At 52.6% G+C, this 24303-nt stretch overlaps 1 protein-coding gene across 1 annotated transcript in view; it reads left to right on the top strand.

Annotated features, from left to right (window-relative positions):
• The first annotated feature begins 3637 nt into the window (after positions 1-3637).
• SHANK1 (SH3 and multiple ankyrin repeat domains 1) overlaps positions 3638-24303 on the top strand; it is a 44541-nt gene continuing 23875 nt past the window's right edge. Inside the window, exons 1-10 of the mRNA XM_031961835.1 lie at positions 3638-3671; positions 6158-6301; positions 6459-6534; positions 16517-16599; positions 16767-16891; positions 18656-18791; positions 19141-19221; positions 19977-20000; positions 20216-20278; positions 21037-21155. Of these exons, the coding sequence (XP_031817695.1) occupies positions 3638-3671; positions 6158-6301; positions 6459-6534; positions 16517-16599; positions 16767-16891; positions 18656-18791; positions 19141-19221; positions 19977-20000; positions 20216-20278; positions 21037-21155 (885 nt within the window). The remainder of the gene's footprint in view (positions 3672-6157; positions 6302-6458; positions 6535-16516; positions 16600-16766; positions 16892-18655; positions 18792-19140; positions 19222-19976; positions 20001-20215; positions 20279-21036; positions 21156-24303) is intronic.

Here is a 24303-nt window from a genome sequence, read left to right as displayed (position 1 = left end):
GACTTTCATGGAGGTAGATTTCCATTTAAATTGGCCAGAGCCGGATGCCCGCTGAAGGTGCTTTAGCTGAGATGCCACGATGTGGATGGGATCCGGCCGGTATCTTCGGCCCCTTCAGCTCTAATGTTCTGCAGTCCAGAGTAGGGAGGGTCAAGCCATTTTGTAGAAGGCTTCAGATACCAAGCAAAGGAACCTGGACTTGTTTCTGGGGACCATAGGGAACTGTGGGTGTTTCCCGAGCAGTGCAGGGATATGGACACAGTGTAAGACTGAGAGGAAAGGAAACAAATTCTCTGAAAAAGATATTTTAAAAGAAGGGGTTGTGGATGAAGAGACTATAATAAGTCTCTAATAAGACTACCTTGGGGTGGGGATAGCTCCAGAAAGGGACTGAAGCCCCTGGTCACTCTTCCCTGACTTTCTGACTCCTTTCCACTTAATCCTCCCATTCGCCATGCCCCAAGCCCCCTCCCTCTCTCCCCTCCCTTCCCCTACCCCACAGTCTCCTCCAGACCGCTCCTGTCCTTCCACCTTTTTAAATTCCGGCCCAGTGGGACACCCAGAGGGGCCATCTGGGGCACAGGGGATCCGGGGGCCCCTGGGGGCCCCTGGGAGCCGGGACGACGAAGCCCACACGCAGTACCGGGAGTCCTTCACCGTAGCCAAAGGCCCAGGCAGGGGAGATCCCTGAGCAAGGAGAAAGACAAAGGACCCGGGTTGGGGTGGTGGAGGCTTGGCGGGCAGTGGGTGGAAAAGCCCGGGGGCCTCCCTCTGTGGGTCCTCCCCTGGAGGAGCGGGGATCTATTGGGGAGCGGGAGGTTGCAAAAACAAATTTGGTTTCCCCAGCCCGGGACCCGCCCAGGGGCACCGCCGGACTAAGAAAGTTCTGCCAAGGGGCAGAGAGGGCTGATCTGGGGAAAGCGGTTTAGGTGTTTATGGTGGACCTGCACACCGGCGCCTCCCCCCTGACCGGGCCCCGCACTGACCGGCGCCTCCCGCACTGACCGGCGCCTCCCGCACTGACCGGTGCCGCCCGCACTGACCGGCCGGCCCGGCCTCGCGGGAGACGGAAGGCCCTGGCCCGCCTGTCGGCAGCCGAGGCCCGGGTTCCGGCTGGGAGGCTCAGTCCAAGGCGATGGTCCTTCCAGACTGGCCACGGGGGCGCCCTTTTAGCCACTCTGGTCGGAGGATGCCAGGGCCAGGCCCCCCCTCAGCCCGAGGCTCAGAAAGGCGGAGGGGGGCGGCGGCCCTGGGAGGGGGACCTTCTGCCCGGGACGCCCCCAGGGGGCAAGTCCAGGAGAAAGGTCAGGGAAGCCGGGCCGGGCGTCCCGGCTTTGGGGCCTGGCCGAGGGGAGGGGAACCCCTCCCCAGGTGACAGGAGGCGGAGAGACCCCCGGCCTGCTCCCTCCCCAAACCCATTCCCCGTCTCCGGGTCGGTTCTAGCGTCGGCAAAACCCGGGCGGGGCAGTCCGGGAGAGCGAGGGCCCTGGGGCGGGCTGGGCCGGGTGGGGGCCGCCTGCGCGCGGGATAAGGCCAGGCGGTCAGCACCCCGGGGGAGAGGCTGAGACTGGAGGTGGGGAGGGAAAAATGGAGGTCGGGCCCAGGGGGGGTCCTGGGCGGTGTGAGAAATGGCCACGAACCCAGGGTGGCTGCAGGGTGGCCGTTCGGACGCGGCCCCGGGAAGGTCGGGCTCGCAGAGTCCCGGATGCTCGGCCAAGAGTTGGAACAATAGGAGGCACGGGACTTCTTTGGCCATTGGTCTGAATAGAGACGTTCCTGAAATACGTTCCTGGAAGGACACTGCCGGGACACGGAAAGGGCCCAGGGGCACATTGGTGGCTCCTTCCCAAGCGGAAAACTTGGGGGAGAGATCCGGGGGCAAAACGTTTTAACAGATGGCTGTGGGTTTCATGGGCCTTTTCCTTCTTCCATTTGGGGAACAGCCCTGAGAGTCCCGTTGCCAGCAAACCTGCACTTGAGATCCCTGCTAAGGCATGGAAAGCTCGGAATCGGGCCCCCTTCTCGCCAAGAGATGAAGGCTTAAGCCCTTCAGGGAGGAGCCGCCACAGATCAAGGGGAGCGGGAGGAGCTAAGAATGAAGGGGTGGTGTCGGGCTTCAGGGAAGACACTTCCCTTTGATTATAATCCCTGAGGTACTGAAGGGAAATAAAAAACCCTCTTGGAGGAACTCCCCCATCCCACTGAGCCCCGGCCCCCTGGCTGCTTGTGCGATGGTATAAAGCGGGTGTGTGCTGGTGATGAATTCTCTTGGTGCAAATGGGGCCCACATTGACCTTCACACAGACCTTTTCATCACTGAAGAATCATACTTTAAAAAATAACACCAATTATGGCTGTATCGCTTTAAAAACAGATTTTAGAAAAAATGGTGGCCAATAGTCAAACAATTTTCACCCCTGTTTTCCCACTTTGAACCCATCAATTTCTTGGCAGAATAAAGTGGTTTGTCATTTTCCCTTTCTTTTACAGATGAGGAACTGAGGCAGCAGGACAAAGTGACTTGACCAGGATCATACAGCTAATGTCTGAGGCTAGATTTGAACTCAGAAAAATAAGTCTTTCTCCCTCTAGAACTCGCTGTGTCACCTAGCTGCCTTGTCAACTCAATAGAGAGTCCAGGTTCCAAATCCCAGTTCTACTGCTTTCCATGTGACCATGAGCAAATTACTTAAACTGCCCCCACTTGTTTCTTCATCTGTAAAATGGGAATGATAATATCTCTACAACCAATGTCATAGGATTCTTGTGAAGATGAAGTGAGATCATGAGCATAAAGTATTTCTGTAACTGAAGACTTTTGGAGAAAGGTCAGCTGTTTATTACCATCCTCCTCCAGCTCCTCCTAATTCCCATCTTCTTCATCTTCATCCTCAGAGAGGGCAACAGAGAGCGGGCTAAGGGCTGCTTTAGGAAGAGAAAGAAACCGGGTTTGGGTTTCAGAACTGGCACTGCCACTTTCTTAAAAATCATTATTAATGAGACAAGGGCTGTGGTTTCATTGGTACTTTCAGTACCCTCTTCCATGGTGGATCGGATCCTTTCCACAATTTCGGATTTTGTTTCAGATTTTAATTACTTTTCTTGCTCTCTTGTGTCTCTATCATCTGCAGTCACAAAGGTCTCCCTTTCCAAGCTTTCCTCTTCCCCAGAAAGCCACTGCTTGCCATTTTTTAAAAGTTCAATGCACCAAATGGGGGGAATGATACTTGCTTACTGTATCTTAAGAAAAGTGAGCTTTGCAGTGCTATAGAAATTGTGTAAGAGCACAAAAGAGCGCTCCTGATGGGCATAAACCGAACCCAGCAGTAGGGGCATAAGGCTGGCCGAAACAATCAGGGGGACAAGTGTGAAAACTGAAAGGGAATGAGCAAACAGATTCAGAGGAAGAAGCAGGTTTGTGTCCTGGTTCTGGTATCTGTGGTCTTGGGTGAGCCCCTGTGTGTTCACTCAGCCTCAGATCTGGCGCCTTTGAGAGGAGGAGCCAAGCACCTCAAGTCCCTGCTTACTCTGTCTCGGAGTGGGAAGTGTACAGAGAATGGGGAAGCTAGGGGAGGAGCCAGGGTAGGGGGACGTAAGGCTAGGAACGCTGGGGAAGACCAGGCTCCTACTACACGACATGGCGCCATTGGCCTTCGCTAAGAACTCGAAACGTTGACTGACATGGTGGATGGCCTGGATTGAGATGAAATTGGACAGGGAGAAATGGCCAGTTTTAGCCTCGGATCCCCAAAGGCAGCAGCCAAAGTCTAGGAGCTGGTGTGAAAAGGTTCTGAAGGTCTTCTTTGCAGACTAGCAGCTTCAAATGAGCTCAGTGGGATAACAGAGTGAGGTGTTCAGCCTGATGTGACCTTAGACAGCATGAAGAGACTCGGTGTCCGGAATGAGAGTGGGGGAAGGGACTTCTGTTAGCCCCACTGAGCTCTTCCCCTCCCGGCCTGTCTTGCATTTAATTCTGGGGACCACCTTGGAGGAAGGATGCTCACAAGTGAGAGCGCATCCAGAGAAGCAGGAGCCTCGGAGGCAAAAAGGCAATTTACAGCCAGGACAGGAAGACCACTTGAAGTTCCCATCTTTCCGACTTCTCTTCCTTCAAAGTTGAGTCTGTTGCCCCCTTGAAGCCTTCCCTCATCTTCCCTCCGAATGAAACCGCTCCAAGTTAGCGGTCTGGGTGGATCTCCTTTGCTCCATCATAACCCTCTACACGACCACACCCCCCTGCACCGCAGGAGAACAGAAGCAATTGGAGAACAACATCGGGGCCATTTTTAAGTTCTGTATCCACTGCATCCATACGTGCACAGAGGAAGCCTTGAACCAACATCCTTTAAATGAATGGCTCCAGCGAACTTCACAAACGCTTCCTTCCTGGCTGAATGTTTTAGGGCCGTGTCCTTTGCCTCTATTTTAGCCAAGCATTGGATCAAATTTCTCATGCTTTTCTTATGGAAACGAAGGCCAGATGCAGGCTGCGAGATAATACGAATGGCTGAATTGGTCGAAGTTCCCAGGATGCTTAGTTGGGGAAAGAGAATCGTAAAGGGAACGGAGTATTTGAAAGGTGGTCACGCAAGAAGAATGAGGCTTTGTTGTGGGAATTCCTGCACAAGTGCCTCCCCAAGTCTCCCCCCACTGTGCTGGGTGGCAACTTGCACAAAATGACCTCTGAGGTCATCACATCGTGGCTATGTGCTGTGATCAAAGGGATTCTTAACCATCCGTGACCTCTGGGTACCTCCCCGGTTTGGAGAATCTCTATGTAGGGTGGGAGGTCAGAGGACACAGACTCTGAGGTCTCTTTCAGCTCTGAGATGCTAGGATTCTATGATGGGGGAAGGGAGAAAAGAAGGTTGGAAAAAAACCTTCGCTATCCGGTGACACAATATGGCGTTTACTCTGACCTGACTTTTTGTAATTTCATGCCAAAAATTTGAGCACATGAAAAACATTTTGTCCTCGATTCTGTTTCCCTGGACCCTTCTTTAGGGCTTGGTTCATGGTGGTGAAAAAAATTGCCTCCAGTTGTGTGTGTGGGAGGCACATGGGAAAAGAGGAATTGTGGTTCTCTTTTCTTTCTTAAAACCTGATCTGAGGGATCCATAGGAAAACTGCTTGACCAAAATAAAAAAAATAACAGCAGTGGCGAGAAGAGGTGTGTGGATGTGGGATGAGGAAAACAGAGATTCAAAACCTTGCTATATAAGGATATATTAATCAGTTGGAAATGTTTCACCTGGAAAAGAGAAAATATTCAAGTGTGGAGTAGAGTTACTGTCTTGAAATGTAGGACGGGCTGGTTGTCTTGAGAAAGAGGAATTACACTTGTACATCTTCACCCCAGAGGGCAAAACTAGAACCACTCGGGGTGGGAGGGAAGGCTCCGGCTTGATATAATAATTGGAGCTGTCCAAGAGTTGAGCCAATCTCTAACAAAAGAAGACCTCACACAGAGGCTGACTGACTGCTTCTCTGGGACACGGAGATGTTGCTTCAGATATGGGGTGCCTTCCCAAGTCTCAGACTGGTCGGGATGGAGGAGATGCCTTTAGAGGGGGGAGATGACTTCTGAGGTCACTTTCAATGCTGAAATTTTCTCATTCTATGAGATAAAGGGAGGAGGAGATAGATTGAGGAGCTTTTCTCCCTGGAGATGGTATTAACCAAAACCAGAAAGAATGGAAAAAAGAAAGAAAGAATGAACAGAAGGAAGGAAGGAAGGGTGGAAGGAAGGAAAGAAAAAAAAAGCTCAAAGAGAAATTAAAGAAATTCCCCCACAACTGATTATGAATAAACTTTTGACGCAGATGAAGGATACTGGGTGGGAAGCAGGGTACCACCGACCTTCGGAGGAGAAAAGCATATCCTCTCCTTTGGAGTCCCAGAGAAGGCTAGAAATTTGGGCTGCCCCAGTGGGATACTGCATAGAGTCATACAGTGTCAGAGCTGAAGGGACTTCAGAGATCACCTCATCCAGTCCCCATCTGCCTAGAAATCTTCTGCAATAAAGCCAAGAAAAGGGTCGTGTCTAAGTTTATACTTTATACTTAAGAGCTTGTTGGGGTGGGCGGTGCTGTAGAAGTCTGTACTGGCGATAGGGGGAAGCTGCTGGATGGCCGGAAGGTAGTGTGCAGATTCTGAGTGTGCTTCCCTGTCTTGCTCTCTGGTCCAGTGCTCAGCATCGGGGAAGGAGGCTTCTGGGAAGGTCAGGTTAAAGGTCGAGTTGGCTGGTTCCCCTCCGAGTGCCTAGAGGAGGTGGCCAATCGCTCCCAGGAGGGAAAGCAAGGTAACACCACCTTCGTTTCCTTAATTTGGGGCGAGGGGATGGAACTGTTGATGGGAAGTTTGTCAAGAGGAGAGAGAAAGTTGCGGGCGGAGTAAGGGGAGGAAGGAAGTGAGCTGGGGATGTTGCTAAGGTTTTCCCTTGACCCTTCCCCATCCAGAAAGTCGAAGCGACAAAGCCAAAAGGCTCTTCCGACATTACACCGTGGGCTCTTATGACAGCTTTGACGCCCCCAGGTAAGGATTCTTTCAATCCCCCTGCTCTGATCCTCCCTAACTGATCAATACCCTCCAACCCCATTTCCCACCCCAGTCCTAGATTGTTCTATGTGGGAGGTGCCTTTGAGGTCATTTTGTGCTAGATACTTATTTTGTAAAGAGCAAACTGAGCCCAGAGAAGGCAAAGGGCTTTCCTGAGATCATGCAGCTGGCAGAGGTAGAAGCAGGGTGAGAATTCAGACTCAAATCTGATCTCTGATCTTGTGTCCAGGGTACCATCTTTCCCCGCCAGGTCACGGCTCCTTAAATGAAGACCTTTCTCCTTCCCCCAAGGGACTGCTCTCAGAAGGGAATCCTGACTCTGCCGAGGAGGGCCAGAATTAGCTAGGGGAGACAAATGCGTCCTCACCTTCCAGTCCCTCTCCTGTGTCTACACCATCCGAAATCGGAGGCTGGGGGAAACCAATAAGCACATGTTCCATCTCCCTAATACTCATCCCCAGACAGGTGCATCCTGGCCCTGGGGGCCTAGGCTGGGAAGAATTGGACTTGGGGGCACCAGGGGGAGGAGGGGGCGGTAAAAGGCTGCGCTGGCCTATTTTCTCTCTCTAGCTGCTGGATGATCTTCTGAAACTAGTAGATGTAAGCGCTTGCACTTGGTTTGGGGAGGAAGGGGTCTGGAAGGGGAAGGACCTGTGTGTGGATATGTGTGGCTGTGAACCCGCTCCCCAGGCTAGTATACCTTTCTGCCCCTGTGCATTTCGGTGACTACATGTGAATTTGAGTATGTTTCCCCGAATGTGTATTTTCCACCGAGTCTGCTCAGCCATTCAGTCGTGGCTATTTATTAACCAGCTAAGATGTGCAAAGCGTATACGAATGAGGTGAAGCTAGGGTGTGTGACCCGGGCATGCGTCTGGGGGTAGCTGTGCCCGGTGGCAGCGGCTGTGTCCTTTTACTAATAACACTCCGGAGCGGGTGTGTGACTCCTGGGTACGGGCAGGGGCTTCTCGGAGTGGGTGACTTCATGTCTCATCGTGGGGGAGCGAGCCCGTCATGCGTCTCCTCCTTGGGTTTCGGCTTTGGATCCTGTGGATTTGGGCGTATTCCTCCAAGCGTGTGTGTCCCTTGTCCCTGTCTCCCCGGGTATGCTCCTGACCCTGTCTGTCCGTCCGTCCATGTCCCCGTGAGTGGCCGAGTGCATGTGTGTGCCCACTGCACTTTCTGTCGCACCCCGCGCCTGGCTTCTTGGGTCCCCACAGGGCCTGCGTCTGGGTCTCTGGGAAGCTCTGGCTGTCTCTGCGCCCAGAACAGAAGCCTGCAGGGAGAAGGAAGCCCAGTCAATGTCTTAGATCACTCAGGAAGGCCTCATTGATAGTGTTGGTCCATTAAATGTGTCCCAAATCCAGGGGTCCGTGTTGTGGCCGGTGGAAAAGGGTTTGAGGGTGGATGGAGGGAGAAGGGGGTCTCCGGGGGAGGAACTGTGCTCCCCTGCTCGGGTATTTGGGCCCGAGGCACTGGCCCTGCCCACAGCCCCAGGAAGACTTCCCTCGGGCCCCCACCGAGTGCTCCAGGCTTTGTCCGCCTCTTTCTGGGACAGCTTCTCTTTCCCTGTGCCCCTCTGTGGGCCTCTCCTCGTCTCCCCTCCCCCACCCCTTCCCTCCCTCTAACTCTGCCCTTGGCTCCCTGCTCTTTCTCCTTGTGCTCTCTCACCCTCCCGCTACCGGGGTGTGGAAGCTGAGAGCCAACGTGCTGAGGCTCTTTCCGAATCCTGCCACACTAGGGTTCACCCCGGCGATCCCTCCCCGTTTGTGCACGTGTGTGTGTCAGTGAGCGCGAGAGACCCGGCCGCGGGACCCAGGGAGAGCCTGGGAGGGGGGGGGCCGCCTCCCCTCCCCTCCCCCGCAGCTCCGGGGGGCTCGCCGCCCGGGCCGGCTTGGGCCCGAGCCTTGGCCAGGACGCTTGCCGGGCGCCCGTCATGCTCTCTCTGCCCCTGCTTGTGCGGTGTGGTTTGTTTGGTGTTGTGTGTTCTCTCCTCTCTCACTCCGTCTGCACCTGCGCGGGAGGGCTCTGGAGGGAGGAGAAGTGGAGGGGGGGACCCAGACCGGAAGTGCCTCCCCCCTGCTTCTCCTCCTCCCCCCCTTCTCGCCCCTCCCCCTTCTCCCGCCAAGGGGGCCCCTGCGTTCCCCTCCAGGTCTCCCCTCCCCCCTCCTCACTCCCAGCCCCCCTACGCAGCCCGGCGCAGGATGCCAAGGGGTTAAAGCCAGGCGCCTGCCCGCCTGCCTCCCGCTCTGTCAGCGGTGCTGAAACCGGCGGCGCTGTCCCTGGTGCTGAACCCCGGCGCTGTCCGTGGTACTGAACCCAACCCCCCCCCCCACCCGCGCCCCCCAGCATGTGAGCCTCCCTCTCCCTGCCCCCCTTCCTCCCTGCCCCCCCGGGGGGGTCGTGCCCCCTCCCTCCCCCGGCGCGGGTCAGCATGAGGTGGGGCCTGGGGGCCCGGACACGGGGGACGCGGGGGCGGCCGGGACCGGGGCCGGGGCCAGGGCGATGGCTTTGTCTGCGGCCGGTGGCAGTGGCGGTGAAGGGGGGGGCCCCCTGCCGCAGCCGCCCCCCCTGTCCTCCAGCTGGCCGGCCCTGGGGCCCCGGCGGCGCAGCGTCTGGTATATCTACAGGTAATGGAGCCCCCAAACACCCCCTTCCCCCCTCCTCCCATTGGATGGATCCCTTTCCCAGGATCTCTTTTTTTTCCAGTCCCCCTAGGCCACAAATCCCCTCTCCCAGGACCTCCTCTTCATCGCCTCTCCCTTTCTCACACTTTCATTGGATTCTGCCCTTACCCCACAACCCCCTCCTAATTTCCCACCTCTTTAACCCATCTTCTCCCTCCCTGGTCGCTTCCGACCCCCTCCCCCAACTTCAGGAATACTCTATCTCCAGCCCTTTCATCCTGGCCCCCTACCTTTACCTCTTCGTCTCTCCAATCCCATGTCCTTCCTTGACTCTCCAGGCCCCTGAGAACCATCTCCCTAGTGCCCCTTAATACCAGGACACCACTCTCCACATATCCCTTTCCCCACCCCCTATCTCCCTCTTTAGCTTACCCCATCAAAAGGCCCCGCTCTATTCAGCCCCTTTTGGATTTCTCCTTACCCCCCAATCCCAATCCCCAGCCTTCCCCACCTCCATTTCTCTAGCCCCGAGGGGACCCAATTCAGAACCTCTCCTCGTTACCTCTCTTTTCCCTTGCCTTTCCTTCTCTCCAGCTCTTGTCCCTTACCCTCTCTCCACAGTTCCCTTCCAGGACCTCTCTCCCCAACTCATTCCTGAGCCCTTGCCCTGTTTCCCCCAAGTACCCAGTGTCTTCTTAACCTGAGTCACCTTTATTCCAGCCCCTTTGCCATAATCTTCTCTGTTTCTCCAGCTTTTTACCCCAGATTCTCTATGCACTATCCCCACAAATCTACTCTAGAGCCCAAACTCCTCTGTCTGCTATCCTGACACCCCTCTTTATCACTCAGCTCCCCAGCTCTTTTTTCCCACTTCCAAGTGAACCCCCATATACACACTTTTCGTCTTTCATCCCTGTTTCCCCTTTTCCCGTTCACCCCTCCCAGAGCCAGCAAACCCCTTCACCCCATTCATCCCCCTCTCTCCATTCACAGTCATTCACCGCCCCCCTATCATACACACACCCCGCCCCCTCTTTCTCTCCCCTCCGCTTTCCCTCACTGCATGTCACTATGCGACTGTGTCAGAAGGGGAGGGAGGGAGGGAGGAAGGGAAGGAGGGAGGGAGAGAGGGGGGGGATGGAGAGAAATGTGTGTGTGTGTGTGTGTGTGTGTGTAAAATGGTGGATTTTTGCCTGACCCCACGAGTCCTATGTAGCTAGGTCTCTGCTCACATATTCCTGTGTGATGGCCTGTGTCTCAGAGCAATATCATACATGTCTGGGGAGACCATGTGTTATGGTGTGTGGGCAGGGGGGAGTGTCCAATGGCTACCTATGCCTCTGTATGCTTCTTTCCAAGCATTGGGGTCTCTATGGAGATTTTCCCGCAACTGTCATGGTTGGTTTCTATCTCCACGTGTTCTCTTAGGCATCTACGTCCCTCTTCTTATCCCCTATGTATGCCCCAGATATTATGTGTGTTTTATGGTCTGAATAGCTGTTTGCCTGCCTGCCTATATATCTATCTATCTATCTGTCTATCAATCCATCCATCCATCTATCCATCCATCTATTTATCTATCCATCTGTCTATCCATCCATCTGTCATTTATCTATCCACAGAAGAGCTTGTACATACTAGGGTCTCTGGTCTCTGGCGCCAGTATAAGGTATAATATAAGGATCTCTTAGGGGTAGGTCCATATTCATGTGCTTTATAAATCTGTCTGTCTGTCTGCCTGTCCATATGCAGGACTTTCTCTCCTCCCACTCCCTCCCCATCCTTACCCTTGCCATGTCCACATGCTGTTTGCAATATTCTTTTCAGGAGATGATGCTCCCTCGGCTTTTGGGGACCTCATTCAGACAAGTTAGCCCACATGGGAAGAGGTGGGGGCCCACAGGCCCCCACTTACAGAGGAGACTGGTGGGGGAGGGATCCTGAATGAGTAGGGGGGGCAGACGAGGGTGGAGGGGCAGGGGAGGAAAGAGGGGCTGCATTCTCTGGGTGTGAGTCGTGCGGGCCAGGCCCTAGTGCTGAGGGATCCTGCGGGGGTCTCTGAAAGCGTGCCAGATGTGCCCACATGGATGGGGTGCTGGGAAGGGCAGAGAAGGGATGCAAACAGAATCTACCAAAGAGGGGTAAAGAAGAAGGCACCTAGGCGGGGTACCAAGAGATGTGAGGGAGGCAGCATAAGAGAAGGAGATGAGGGTAGTGGCCTTCATAATAGCAAGAGTAAAGTGTAGTAAGGGTAAAGGCATCATGGATATTTAAGGGGAGTCTGAAGGGTTGGAGAATACGAGCGACAAGGGGGAAATGGGGGCAATGAAAGGACATAGAGGGGTTGGATGGAGGATGGGAAGAGGCTATGGGGAATGAGGATATAAGAAATGAGAAGAGAGCAGAGTAGATAAAAGGGGTGAAGGGGAAGATGAGGAGAATACATGAGAATGAGGGGAACTGCAGGACTTGGGGGGAGGATGGAGAGAAGAGGCTATGTGGAGGAAGAGAATCCAATGTGATAAGGAGAAAGAAGAAGGAGTTGCAAGGAGGATGGAGTTTTTTTTGTTTGGTTTTTTTTTTTTGTTTTTTGTTTTTTTTTTACCATTCTATGATTTCATTAGTAGACAGAATCCCCCCCATAAAAAAACTACCCTGAGTGGGGAGGTTCTGGGGGAAAGATGAGAAGGAGACGGAAGTGGTTCCAAATGAAAGCAGATGTAGGCAAGTGAGGGTGAGCGGGAGAGGCTGTGAGGAGATGTGTGGGGGTACAGGAGGGATTCGGAGGTATTAAAGGACATGTGAGTTGGGAAGGGGAAGGTGGGAAGTAGTGAGTATAACAAAGCTATGGAAATTACCCATGCATATCCTTTCTGAATAAAAAGCTTTAATAATAATTTTAAAAAGAAAGCTATGGGGGCATGAGGAGATGCATCATGATGAGGGGATAGGAGGAGGGAAACATGTGGCTGTTGCTGGAGCCTGTGAGAATTCTGGGCAAATGGTGTGGGGTTGATTCAGAAACTTAGAAGGGGATCCTGAGGAGCCAGGGACTAGGGCTTTTGGGAAGAATATGGGAGAGGTAAGGGAAAGATGGAGTGCCAGAGTCGTGGATTTAGGGTGGGGAACTATGACTGCTCCAGCTTCTCACAGATGAGAGCCCAAGGCCCGGGCTAAATGATTGCCCTGAATACAAGGGAAATAACAGAGCAGGGATTCGAACCCAGTTCTCCTTCCTCCAAATCCAGAGCATTTTCCCCTATGGCACATTGCCTCCCTGGGGGGTGGGGTGGGTAGGAAGCAGTGGCATTGTGGTGACGGGACCCATTGCAGGCGGCTTTGATGGCCTCCCTCCTCCTCTGCCTTCAACCTCCCAAAGTCCTCCTTCCTTCTTCCTGAGACTTTTTTTCATAGGTGGAGAGCTTGAATGCACGCTTGTCTCTCTTCTCACACTTCTTTTTCAACCCTGTAGGGAGCATTGAGGCTCCCAGTGAGTTACAGAAGTGCCTGGTCCCTGCCATGAAGGCAGAGGGCTATCCTCTGATGGATCGTTCCGGTTACACCTTGTGTACATGTGCTGGTGTATCAGTAAGTGGGCTTGCACATACGTGCGTATCTGGGCTGTGCTAGACTCTGCTGTAAAGCCCACTGAGGTCAGTGTGTGCATGTGTGTGTGTGTGCAGGATGGGAGGTCTGTGAGAAAGCGAGAACACATATCCATGCAATGTGCTTTATGGGAGAACAGCACAGGGGTCACAAAGGCACTGTGACAATGGAGGCCGTGTTGTGGGAAGTCAACTGAGGCAAGAGAGCCGAGGTGATTTTGGCCTGGGCCCCGTGCTGGCCGGAGGAGGCAGCTGTGTGGCCCTGAAGGGGCTGAGAGCACGTGAGCTGGAGGCGAGCAGGATGGGATATAGACAGTGCGCTGGGGTCCAAGTTCACATCAGGCTGGGGTAGATCACGGAGAAAGACGGAGTGTTGTGGATTAAATCTGTGATGCTGGAAGTACCAAGGAAGTGTGTCAGATGGGTACATGAGGGGGCTAAGTCAGGCTGAAGGCTTGTGTCCGGGTGCTCGTGTGACCAGAGAAGAGACCAGACGTGGCTGACCACCAGTTCTCTCTGGAACCGAGCAGACAAGGGGTCGGCCGGCATCTGGAGAAAGCAAGGAAGAGCCCAGTATTTGCTGAGACAGTCCCGCCCGCATCTGGGCGCCTGAAATCGTTAGAAAGTGCTATTTTCCCATCAAGCCATGTCTCCCTCTGGGGCTGGCAAATCAAGTGGAAGCTCTTCTCAACACAACAACCCTTCAAAGGCTTGGAGACCGTGAGTACGTCTCTCCTGAGGTTTTCTTCTCCAGCCTAAACATGACCGGTCCCATGCTATGGCCTCAAAGCTCCTGGGAGATTAGCTTCCTCCCTTCCACACTGGGAGCACCTGGTGCGGGCAGAGCAGGGCAGCCCTCCCCCCAGGGAGCTTCCTGCCCCCCTCCACATTTGGGGTTTCCTGACGCAGCCAGAGTTTGGGTTGGAAGTTGCTAGACCTGAGCATAGAATATTTGTGGGAACAGCAAGTTGGGGTACGAGTGTATATTATGCTGGAAACTGCTGTGGGAGGTGGGGATACTATTGAAGATAAGGAACTCTATAGGGAATATTATTGGAATATTAGGGTATTTAGAAAGAGTGTTACTGGAATACATTGTGGTTTATAATGAGAGTTTCCTGCAATTACAGGGGGAATTTAAGAACATTGGTAGATTATGGACGGTGTTGGTACTTGCGGAAGGTTTGTCTGGGCGGATTTTTCTATTTTATCTGGCTCTGGATCCTGGGCTATGGGGGTGATCCGAAGGCTGCTGGAGGTGTACCAGAGTAGGGAGAATACACTTCTGGGCCCCAGGTGCCTGAACAGGCATTCGGATTCCCTTTAGTGGCGTGCCAAGTGTCCCTGGCCCATTCCGGGGACTTTGGGGCCCTGCTGGCAGGTAGCCAGGACGGTGGAAGTGCACTGAGTCATATTGGGGTTCTGATGGCGCGGTATTGGGATGTCCTCCAGGAATGCTTCGGGCTGTGCGCGCTACTCTGAACTGAATGAATTCCGTGTGTATTTGGTCTGGGGTTGGCTATTACTAGAGAAGAAGGATGTGTGATTGCATTTGATTGGAGTATCCTGAGGCACATTAATTGACCATTAGAACTATAAGAAGACAGGGATTGTTTCCTCGGGGATCCCTGGAGTCCCTAGGTGGTAGGGAACAAAAAGGGTGGTGATCTTGCGGTCAGGAAGACCTGGATTTGAGATCTGCCTCTAGTGTACTAGAAGTGTGGCTCCAGGCGAGTGTCTTAGACACTCAGCCCATGGGACAGCTCCCTAGCACTGTGCATCACGAAAGAGCTCTCTCCCTTGGTGAAGGGAGTTTCCACAAGGAGGAAATAACAGTTTTGCGCCCCTCCAATTTTTTGTGCCTTGTATAGTAGTGAGCATACAGTAGGTGGTTAATAAATGTTTTTCATTGCTCCCCACAACTGGAATGCTTTTCCTCCTACCTCTGCCTCTTGAAATCCTGAGCTCCCTGGAGAGCACACTTAAGCAACATGGGCCTCCAAAGACTCTCTCTGATCCCCTTAAGAGCCGACGCTCCTTGCCCCCTACCCCTAAACTGGCTCTGGATTTATTTTGAACAGATCTGGTGTGGACTTCTCTGGGCAGAATCTAAGCTCCTCGAGGTCAGGATCTAGTTGACTTCATATTTTATTCCTGGGGCCTAGTCTAGTGTCCAGCACATAGTAGCTTCTTACTGAATGCTCTGTGTGTATTTGAGCTGAGGTATCCTACTGGAGGTGTGATGGACATTTCCAGAGTATCCTTGGGATGGGATGGTGTTTTCTAGGTGAAACCCGGAGCTTTAGGGGTATCGAGGTATGTAACTGGAGTATATGTGGCACTTTGCATATTATTGAAATATCCCGGGCGGCCCCCCGCTGCATCATGGGGATTTCTGAAATCTGCTTGTGGCATTTCTGTATATTGACCTGGCCTGAGATGTAGGGCTAGTTCCCAGAGTGCCTTTGGCCCGCGTTGGGGCATTATGGAAGCCTGTGGGTGGGTGAGTATGATGGAAACATATTTCGGACACGGTTGGGAATCAAAGTCTAATAAAGAGAGCTTTGGGATATTCCTGACACATACCAGGGGTACATACAGAGTATATTTGAGTATTATTGAAGCTTATTAGGGCCATATTTTGGAATTATTGCCATATTGATTGTCTTGGACTGGGTATAATTGGAGCATCCTTAAGGCATACCTGGATTTGGGAGCTTATGGGAATCTTAGGATAAGGAGCACGTCGGGGAGGGGGGTATCCTAGAGCACGTCAGAGAAGGGCGTATCCTAGAGCATGTTGGGGAGGGGGGTATCCTAGAACACGTTGGGGAGGAGGGTATCCAAAGTGCAGTGGATATAAGTTCGGTCATTTCTGGGATTTGGAATCTGTTAGGAGCTCCTCTTTGCTCCCCTCTCCCGTGAGCGGATTTCCTGACCCAGTGACGCGAGGCCTGGCTTTGGAAGCTCTGACTCTAGTAGTCCTTGGCTAGGGGACCCTAGTGAAAAGAGTGTCTCATCTATAAAAGGGGGACAACGAGGCATTCCCACCCCCCCCCCGTCCTTCAGAGACCATCTCCACACAGTCCAATAACAGACCATGGCAGCGAGTGCTTCAGAAAGGAGCTGTAGAATCCCCTTGGCGCATTGCTTTGCCGAAGAGGTCTGTGTAGGTCCTGCCAGGTGCTCGGACCACTTCAGAGTGTGGGGGTCCACTCACGGCCGAGGAAGACTGGCTGCCTCGGGGCGGGGGTACGCTGTCACTGGAGTCCGCTTGAAGCGGGTCTTGGCAAGAGCTTACTGGGGCGGCCCAAGCCTGATTAGCGTGCGTCTGGGGATGGGGACTGGAGCGTCAGAAAACTCTGAGTGTGCCGTGGGGCTCAGTGCAGCCTACTTGGGTCAGTAGGTATCTGCATAAGGGACACGATCAGATCATTGAATGGGGCCTTTCCTTTGGAGGCCCAAGGACCTCGCCGGTCAGGCGCTCGGGCCCCTTGCGCCCCTTCAGTATTGCAGAGGGACCCTCTGCACTCGGGACCTTGGTATGGGGGCCCCATACTTGGGGCATCGGGGAGGGCGAGGAGGGTTGGAAGGTTATTGCTGAGTAAATCAGGCCATGGAGAAGAGGGGGCTGCAAGGAGCTCCGGGGCGGCAGAGAAGGAAGGGAGGAGGTGAGCATCTCGGGTCCTGCTCCACTGCTCTTTCTCTCTCCCCTTCCCCCCACAGTGACTACATCATTAAGGAGAAGACCGTCCTGCTACAGAAGAAGGACAGTGAGGGGTTCGGTTTTGTGCTGCGGGGGGCCAAGGGTGAGTACTAGGAGGGGGGTAGGAAGGCTGTTTTCTGAGCCTAAGGGAGGGAAAGGGGCTCTCCAACCGAGAGATTGGGGTTGGGCTCCCCAGCTCTGCTCCCTTGGGAGCTGTGCCCCTCAGGCTTCTCCCCCCTCCCCACCGACCCTGTCTGCTCCTCCCCGCAGCGCAGACCCCCATCGAGGAGTTCACTCCCACCCCAGCGTTCCCTGCCCTTCAGTACCTTGAATCTGTGGATGAGGGCGGTGTGGCTTGGAGAGCAGGACTTCGGATGGGGGACTTCCTCATCGAGGTGAGCAACCAAGCCGGCCCCCAATTCTCTGGTAATTTTTTCGAGTCAGGAACTTGACTTCCAGCATGTGAATGCCCTCTCCAGACTTCACTGTCTGGCTCTCCTGACTCCAAGAGCTGTATTCCCCCGCACCTGGTGGCCCAGAGGTAGAATGATGGGCTTAGAGTCGATGAGACCTCAGTGGGGTCTTGGGCCCTTATTAGCTGTGTGATTCTAGGCAGCTCATTCTGTTTGCCTCAATTTCCTCAACTAGAAAATGGATTAAATAATAGCACTTGGGGGCAGCTAGGGAGGTGCAGTAGATAGAGCACTAGCCCTGAAGTCAGAAGGACCTGAGTTCAAATCTGCCTCAGACACTTAACACTTCCTGGCTGTACAACCCTGCTCAAGTCACTTAACTCTAATTGCCTGAGCAAAAAATGAATAAATGAATGAATAAAAATAAAAAAATAACACTTCCTGCAGGATGGTTGTGAGGTTTAAAACACTTAGCATTGTGCTTTTACATAGCCAATACTTAATGTTTCTTCCTTCCTTCTTTTTTTTTCTTCCTTTTCCCTCAATCCCCATAGTTCCCTCTGCCTTCAGCTTCCTATTCGTCTAGTTCTGGATCCACTTAGGCACAGAGGCATTGTGGGTATCCAGCCCCCAGCGAGTCCCCCTTGACTCTCTTTCCTATCAGGGATGTCATTGAGCTAAAAGAATTCTGCAGTTCTCCTTCTTGCCAATTTTTCAAGGACTCCATGCCTTGGGAAAAGTGTAAAGGGAGAGATCGGATAGGAAGACATTTGGAGATGGCCGGCACGTTGGAGAGAACGGCAGGTGTTAAGAGGCTACACTGGGAGACGGAGAGGCTACATGGGGGGGTCAGGTCAAAATGTGCTCTCAGCGGTTAGGGAGAGACCTGGGCTAATCATAGGAAGGGATGGAATGGGAATGAGAAAGGGTCCTAAGGAAGCAGAGCACTAACAGTTTTCACAGAAAAAGAGAGACCTAGGCAGATGTTACAAGGAAGAAAAGTTTTGGAGGAGCCAGCAAACATTTAAGTGCCTACTATATGTCGGGCACTGCGAGGAGTCAGCAAGCATTTAAGTGCCTACTATATGTCAGGCACTGTGAGGAATCACAAGCACTGTGAGGAGTTAGACAGCATTTGAGTACCTACTATGTGCTAGGCACTATACGAAGATCTGGGGATACAAGAGAGGCAAAGAACAATTCTTGTTTTCTAGGGACTGACGATCTTATAGGAATCATGGGAAGGTCACAAGGAAGGAGACACAGAATAATCATAATGACTAGCATCACATTACAAATATGACCTCATATGGTCCTCACAGCAACCTGAGAGGTCAAAGTTAGTATCACTCCCACTTGACAGAGAAGGAAACTGAGGCAGACCAAGGTCATGTGTACTCAGCTAGTAAGTGTCTGAGGCTGTGTTTGAACTCAAGTCCTCCTGGTTCCAGAGCCTCCCAGCCATCTTACTTTGTGAGGGTCCTGAAGAGGGAGAAGGATGCATTTGGGTCTGAAAACCACTGTCCCACAGGGAGAGAAGGCTATCAAAGGGTCAGCGGCCTCAGAGAATCGTGAATTCACTGTGTGTTTTGTGTCTACTTTGATGGCTCCACAGTACAGCGAGAGGGCCGGGACATTGTCATTTTCTTCTCTGTATTTCCCGAGCTTGGCGGTGTGAATGTGTCACAAATGTTTGTCGAATAAATGAACCCTGAGTTTTTATTTGGGGGGGTGTTTCTGTCCTAGGTGAATGGACAGAATGTTGTCAAGGTTGGGCATCGGCAAGTGGTCAATATGATCCGCCAGGGTGGCAACACCCTGATGGTGAAGGTGGTGATGGTCACCCGGCACCCGGACATGGACGAGGCTGTCCACAAGAAAGGTGACCTGCCTTGTTGCCTGGGGACGCGCTGCCATCTCCTCCCCAAGGACCCTGTCCAGCCTCCCTTCAGCCTCCACAAGCCTGCCACTTTCTAACCTGGGACAGTCACTGAACTGAGAAATGGATTTACCCAGCCTACCCCCCCCAACCAGCCTCATGAAGGAGATGTGATTTTTTTACCCCTTGGGAAGTAGCTAGCATTTATTGAGAAACCCCAAGTCTGAAGGTCGGGGGTCTCCCATCTTCTCGAAGGGAGTCAGCCTTGCAGCCCAGGGGAACATCCCCACTGGCCGAGGGCAGGCAGAAAGCCCACCCGCCATGGCGCTAACTCGGCTTTCCGCTTTTTCAGTGCCCCAGCAGGCTAAGCGTCTCCCACCCCCCGCCATCTCGCTGCGGTCTAAGTCCATGACTTCGGAGCTGGAGGAGATGGGTGAGGCGGGATGGGGTAGGGCAGAGGGGCGGGCACCGCGGGCGTGTTAGTGTCGCTAGCAGCAGGGGTCCTTGTCCGCGCCTCCTGGCGCCCGCAGTGTCTGCCCACTGTGTCCCCAGCTTTGCTCCTGCTCTGGTCTCCGTGTCCTCGTGCCCCTCTCCATTTCTGTGCCTCAGGCTCTTTCACAATTTTGCAGCTGGTAGAACAGATGTGTCCTGGACTAGAGGGTCCAAAGATTTGAGTTCTAGTCCTGGCCTGACCACATGCCAACCGGCCATGTCTTCTCTGGCCCCAGTTTCCTGATATGCAAACTGGAGACCGTACAAGTACAGCAAACGTGGTTCAGCACCGAGTATAGCCTCAGCCCCATGCTGGTCCTGGGAGGGGCAGGGGAAATGCTCCCAAGTTTAAGGGAGACTTGTTCTCTGCCCACTCACTACAAGGTGCACAGAGCTCAGCTCCGGGTCCACCTCACAGGACTGTTTGGAGGCCCAAGAGCTATAGAAATGGGAGCTAAGATGTGCCAGTCTCTCACTGTTGTGCTGTTTCTGTGTCCCTACCCCCACTCCCATCTATCCTCTCCCTAGCCTCCCATGAGAGTAGAAGGTGTGGTTCCCCCCCCCAGAACTTCAGGAGAAGGAAATGGCCCCCTGGGGAGGGCAGGTGTCCTGGGGTGAGGGGTGGGCAGTCTCCAAGACCCTGGGCCTCCCCCCTCACCTCCTAATTCTTGGCTCCTCTGCTGCTCCCCCGGCTAGTTTCCCCCTGGAAGAAGAAGAGTGGTGAGTGCGTCCCAGGGCTGGGGGGAGGGCCCCCAGGCACATCCCCGTCTTGTTCCCCTCCAACTAGCCCCCCCAACTCTGGTGGCCCCAAGGGATAACCCTCCACGTCCAGACAATCCATTGGCACCCGCTGTTTCACCTGGCTGGCAGACCCTTTGTCCTGTCCTCTCCTTGTGCCCGAGGTCCTACTGACCCTCACCTGCCTCTGTCCACAGATTATGAGCAGGCTCCGATGCCCAGCGTGGAGAAGAAGAGGACAGTCTATCAGATGGCCCTGAGTAAGCGCCCACTCCTTCCCCCACACCTGCTCCTGCCCGTCCCTGGCCATCTCTCTCCCACAATGCTGTTGCCTTTCTAAATCCACACACTCCAAGCCCCTCCCACACCCACTGCCCCATTCTCTCTGGTCCCAACATGCTGTGCCCCGACTCACGTTGGCTGTACTTCTCCCACTGCAGTCCCCAATTCTTTCTAGCTCTACCCCATCTCTTTCTGCTTCCATGCTCTCTCCCTAAGCCCTCTTTCTTCTCCCTTGGTCCCTCTCCCCAGCCAGTTCTGCCCAGGCTGTCCATCCTTCCTCTCCTTTGCTGCCTTGGCCAAGCTCTGCTGTGCATCCCCCACTCTGCCTCCCAACCCCAGTTTTGTCTGTTCTTCCAACTGGCCATTGGTGTGTGCCCGACACGGCCTGATGTGGACACTCCCAGGCTGGACTAGCCTAAATGCCATCCCCCTGTTCTCACTCTGCCTCTGCCGCCTCCTGGTCCTCCTGCTCTCTCTCCCTTCTTCCTCTCTCTATTCTCCCACTGGCTCTCTCCTCTCTTTGTCCTTTAGTTCTTCCCCCTGATTTGCACTCACCTTCCTTTCCCTCCACTGCATGCACCGACCCTCTCTCTCCTTCTGCCCTCCTTTCCTGCCTCCCCCAGATTCCATCCACTTGTGGAGGATGATAGAAAAGGGTTGGGCGGGAGAGCAGTTGGCTCAGTTTGCAGGTGGACTGGAAGCCCCCTCACCAAAGGCACTCCTTCCCTCTCTCCAGACAAACTAGACGAGATACTGGCGGCTGCCCAGCAGACCATCAGCGCGAGTGAGGGGCCCGGGCCGGGCGGCCTTCCTTCTCTGGGCAAACACCGAGCCAAGGGCTTCTTCGCCACCGAGGTAAGGACACAAGTGCCTGCAGGAGCCTAGGGGGCCACTTCCTTAGGGGGTCTCAATCCAGCTCCAGAGAAGTCCTTGTTCTCTTTCTGTCCTAAACACTGTCCCTCCTCATTTCTAGTCAGTCTGGGCCTCCATTCTCCTCCATGCTATTGATCATTTCTGTCTCTCCTTCCTTCCTTCCTTCCTTCCTTCCTTCCTTCCTTCCTTCCTTCCTTCCTTCCTTCCGTCCTTCCTTCCTTCCTTCCTTCCCATCCCTCCCTCTCTTCTTCCCTCCCCCCTCCCTCCCTCCCTTTCTTCCTTCCTTCCTCCCTCCCTCCTTCCCTCCTTTCTCTCTGCCTCCCTCCCTCCCTCCCTCCCTCCCATCTTTCTTTCTTTCCTCGATCCTACTTTTCCTCCCATCCTCATTCAGTCCTCAGGGTTGCTCTCCCTTCCTCTTCTCTCTGTACCCTCCATTGACCCTCCCATGATGAAATGAGCCAGGGACTCTGGTCTAAGCCCATTTTCACCTAGGAGCTTGCAGGCTCCTAGGCCTTCTGCCCCTCCAAAGACCGAAAGCAGACAAGCGTGTCCAGACTTTCCCAATTCTGTTCAATCCAAGATGCCTTTATTGAGCATCTCCATTGTGCTCGGGCCATGCTCAATGCTGGCCTCAAAGGGCTCCGGCGTAACCAGGACGGGACTCTTGGATAATTGTGCCCTGGACCCGTTGGGAGGTGACCCTGCCAGAATAGTCGTTCTTAGAATGATATTTTCAAGTGAAAAATAAATGGAGGATTATCAAGGGGAAGGGGAGGGAAATCAGCATTTAGTAAGCACCTACTATGTGCTAGGGCCCAGTGGTTCTCAAACTTTTGTTTTCAGTATCTTTATCCTATTAAAAATGATTGAGGATCTCTCCAAAGCGTTTTTGTTTATCTGGATTCTATTTATAGACACTTATCATATTGGAAATAAAAACTATTTTTGAATTTGTAGACCCTCTAAAAGGGTTTCAGAGTCCCCAGAATCCTCTAGACCAGACTTTGAGAACCACTGTGCAAGGCTCTATGCTAAGCACTTGGCAAACATCTCGTTTGATGAAGGAATTTGGTTCTATTGAACTAGTTACCAAAAAATGTTAAAGCAAGTTTCTGGACCCCCTGGAATCTGTGGGCAGGCCTTCCTCCTCCCCAGGTCAAGACCCACTTTCCTAGGGGAATCTAGTGTGGCACAAAAACCCCAAGTACTTTAAGAGGGGGACCCCGGCACTGAGTGGACTCTTTCCCCAAATCTCAGTAACCTCAGTCCTCGTTCTCCCCTTCATCACCTCCTTTTTTAGACAGTTAACTTGAGCTCTTGCACACACACATGTACATACATGTATGTATATACACATGTTTCCACACCTTGCATATCATGCACACATAGTGTGCTCAATGTATGTGTGCATGTGCACACTTATCTGCAAATATACACACATGCTTACACACCATGCACATAATACACATGCACAGGGTATGCAAATACACTTACCTGCAAATATACACATGTGCTTACACACCATGCACACAATTCACATGCACAGTGTGTGCAAATACACTTATCTGCAAATATATACATGTGCTTACACACCATGCACACAATACACATGCACAGTGGGTACAAAAACAAAAACACCTGCAAATATACACACGTGCTTGCACACCATAACACAATACACATGCACAGTGTGTGCACAGTTATCTGCAAATATACACACGTGCTTACACACCATGCACACAATACACATGCACAAAGTGTGCAAATACACTTACCTGCAAATATATAGATGTGCTTGCACACCATACACACAATACACATGCACAGTGTGTGCACAGTTACCTGCAAATATACACACGTGCTTACACACCATGCACACAATACAAATGCATAAAGTGTGCAAATACACTTATCTGCAAATATACACGTGCTTACAAACCATGCACACAATCCACATGCATAGTGTGGGCACAGTTACCTGCAAATATACACATGTGCTTACACACCATACACACAATACACATGCACGATGTGTGCAAATACACTTACCTGCAAATATACACACGTGCTTACACACCATGCACACAATACACATGCACAGTGTGTGCACAGTTACCTGCAAATATTACCTTACACGCCATGCACACAATACACAACATTCACCTGTAAATGTACACATGTGCTTACACAGCATGTGCAATCTATGTTTGCACAACTATATTTACCTGCATACATACACATGCACGCACCTTCCCACATGGGTACATTGCTGCACATTACCTTTATTATGAGTCAAAGAATCCTTCCAAGGTAAACGTTCTTTTTTTGCAAATAAGAAATATCCCATTCATTGGGTTGCTCTGCTACCACTGACCCATCCATAAGGCTTTGGACATAGTACTGTAACCCCCAGTGGGAATCTCCATTTTCTCCCCCATAATGTTTAAAGGGTTTGGACTAAATGACTTCTAATGCTATTATTTCCTATTTAAATATTCTCTGGGCATGAGAAGTATGTGGGGGTGAGTTGGAGTCGGCTGTTCCCGGCTTGGGAGAGCCGATTGTTGAATTTTCCATGTGAACATTTAAATCTCAGAAGTGGGAAAATGCTACAAGTCAGGGCTTGACAGTGTTTTGTTAGTTTTCTAGGCTTGAGAAAGTGATGGAGAAAAGGTTAATGATGTCGATGAAAAAGGGTTAAAAGTACTTCATGTAGACATTTCTTCCTCTGGGAGGGCCAGTTATTAAATGTGTACCAGCACACTTCTGACTACAAAGAGGAACCTCCTCCAGCATTTGAGATCCCCTTTTCAAACCAGCTTCCTTACTTAGGTCCTAATCTTCCTGTCTCTAGGCACAGGACATGGGTCCTATCTGGCCCAAAACATACACTGACCCTTGGCCCTCTCTTACATGTAATGAATCTTATGTAATAGGAATCAATTGATCTGCTTTCTAGTGAAACTGCAGCTCCTGGAGCCTCTGCATTCATTGGCTTTCCCCAAAGTCAAGAAGCTTCATCTCTTTTTATCTTCTCTCGTCCCACTTCCTCAACAGAGATTTGGCTGTTCTGGCCAAGAAGGACGTAGGTTTTGGAGAGATCATTCCTTGAACTCCCAGGTCACCTTCC

Source organism: Sarcophilus harrisii, chromosome 3, assembly GCF_902635505.1.
Source record: "Sarcophilus harrisii chromosome 3, mSarHar1.11, whole genome shotgun sequence".
Lineage (NCBI taxonomy): Eukaryota > Metazoa > Chordata > Mammalia > Dasyuromorphia > Dasyuridae > Sarcophilus > Sarcophilus harrisii.
The sequence above is the reverse complement of the archived record's forward strand: the minus strand, read 5'-3'. Positions and strand labels throughout refer to the sequence as shown.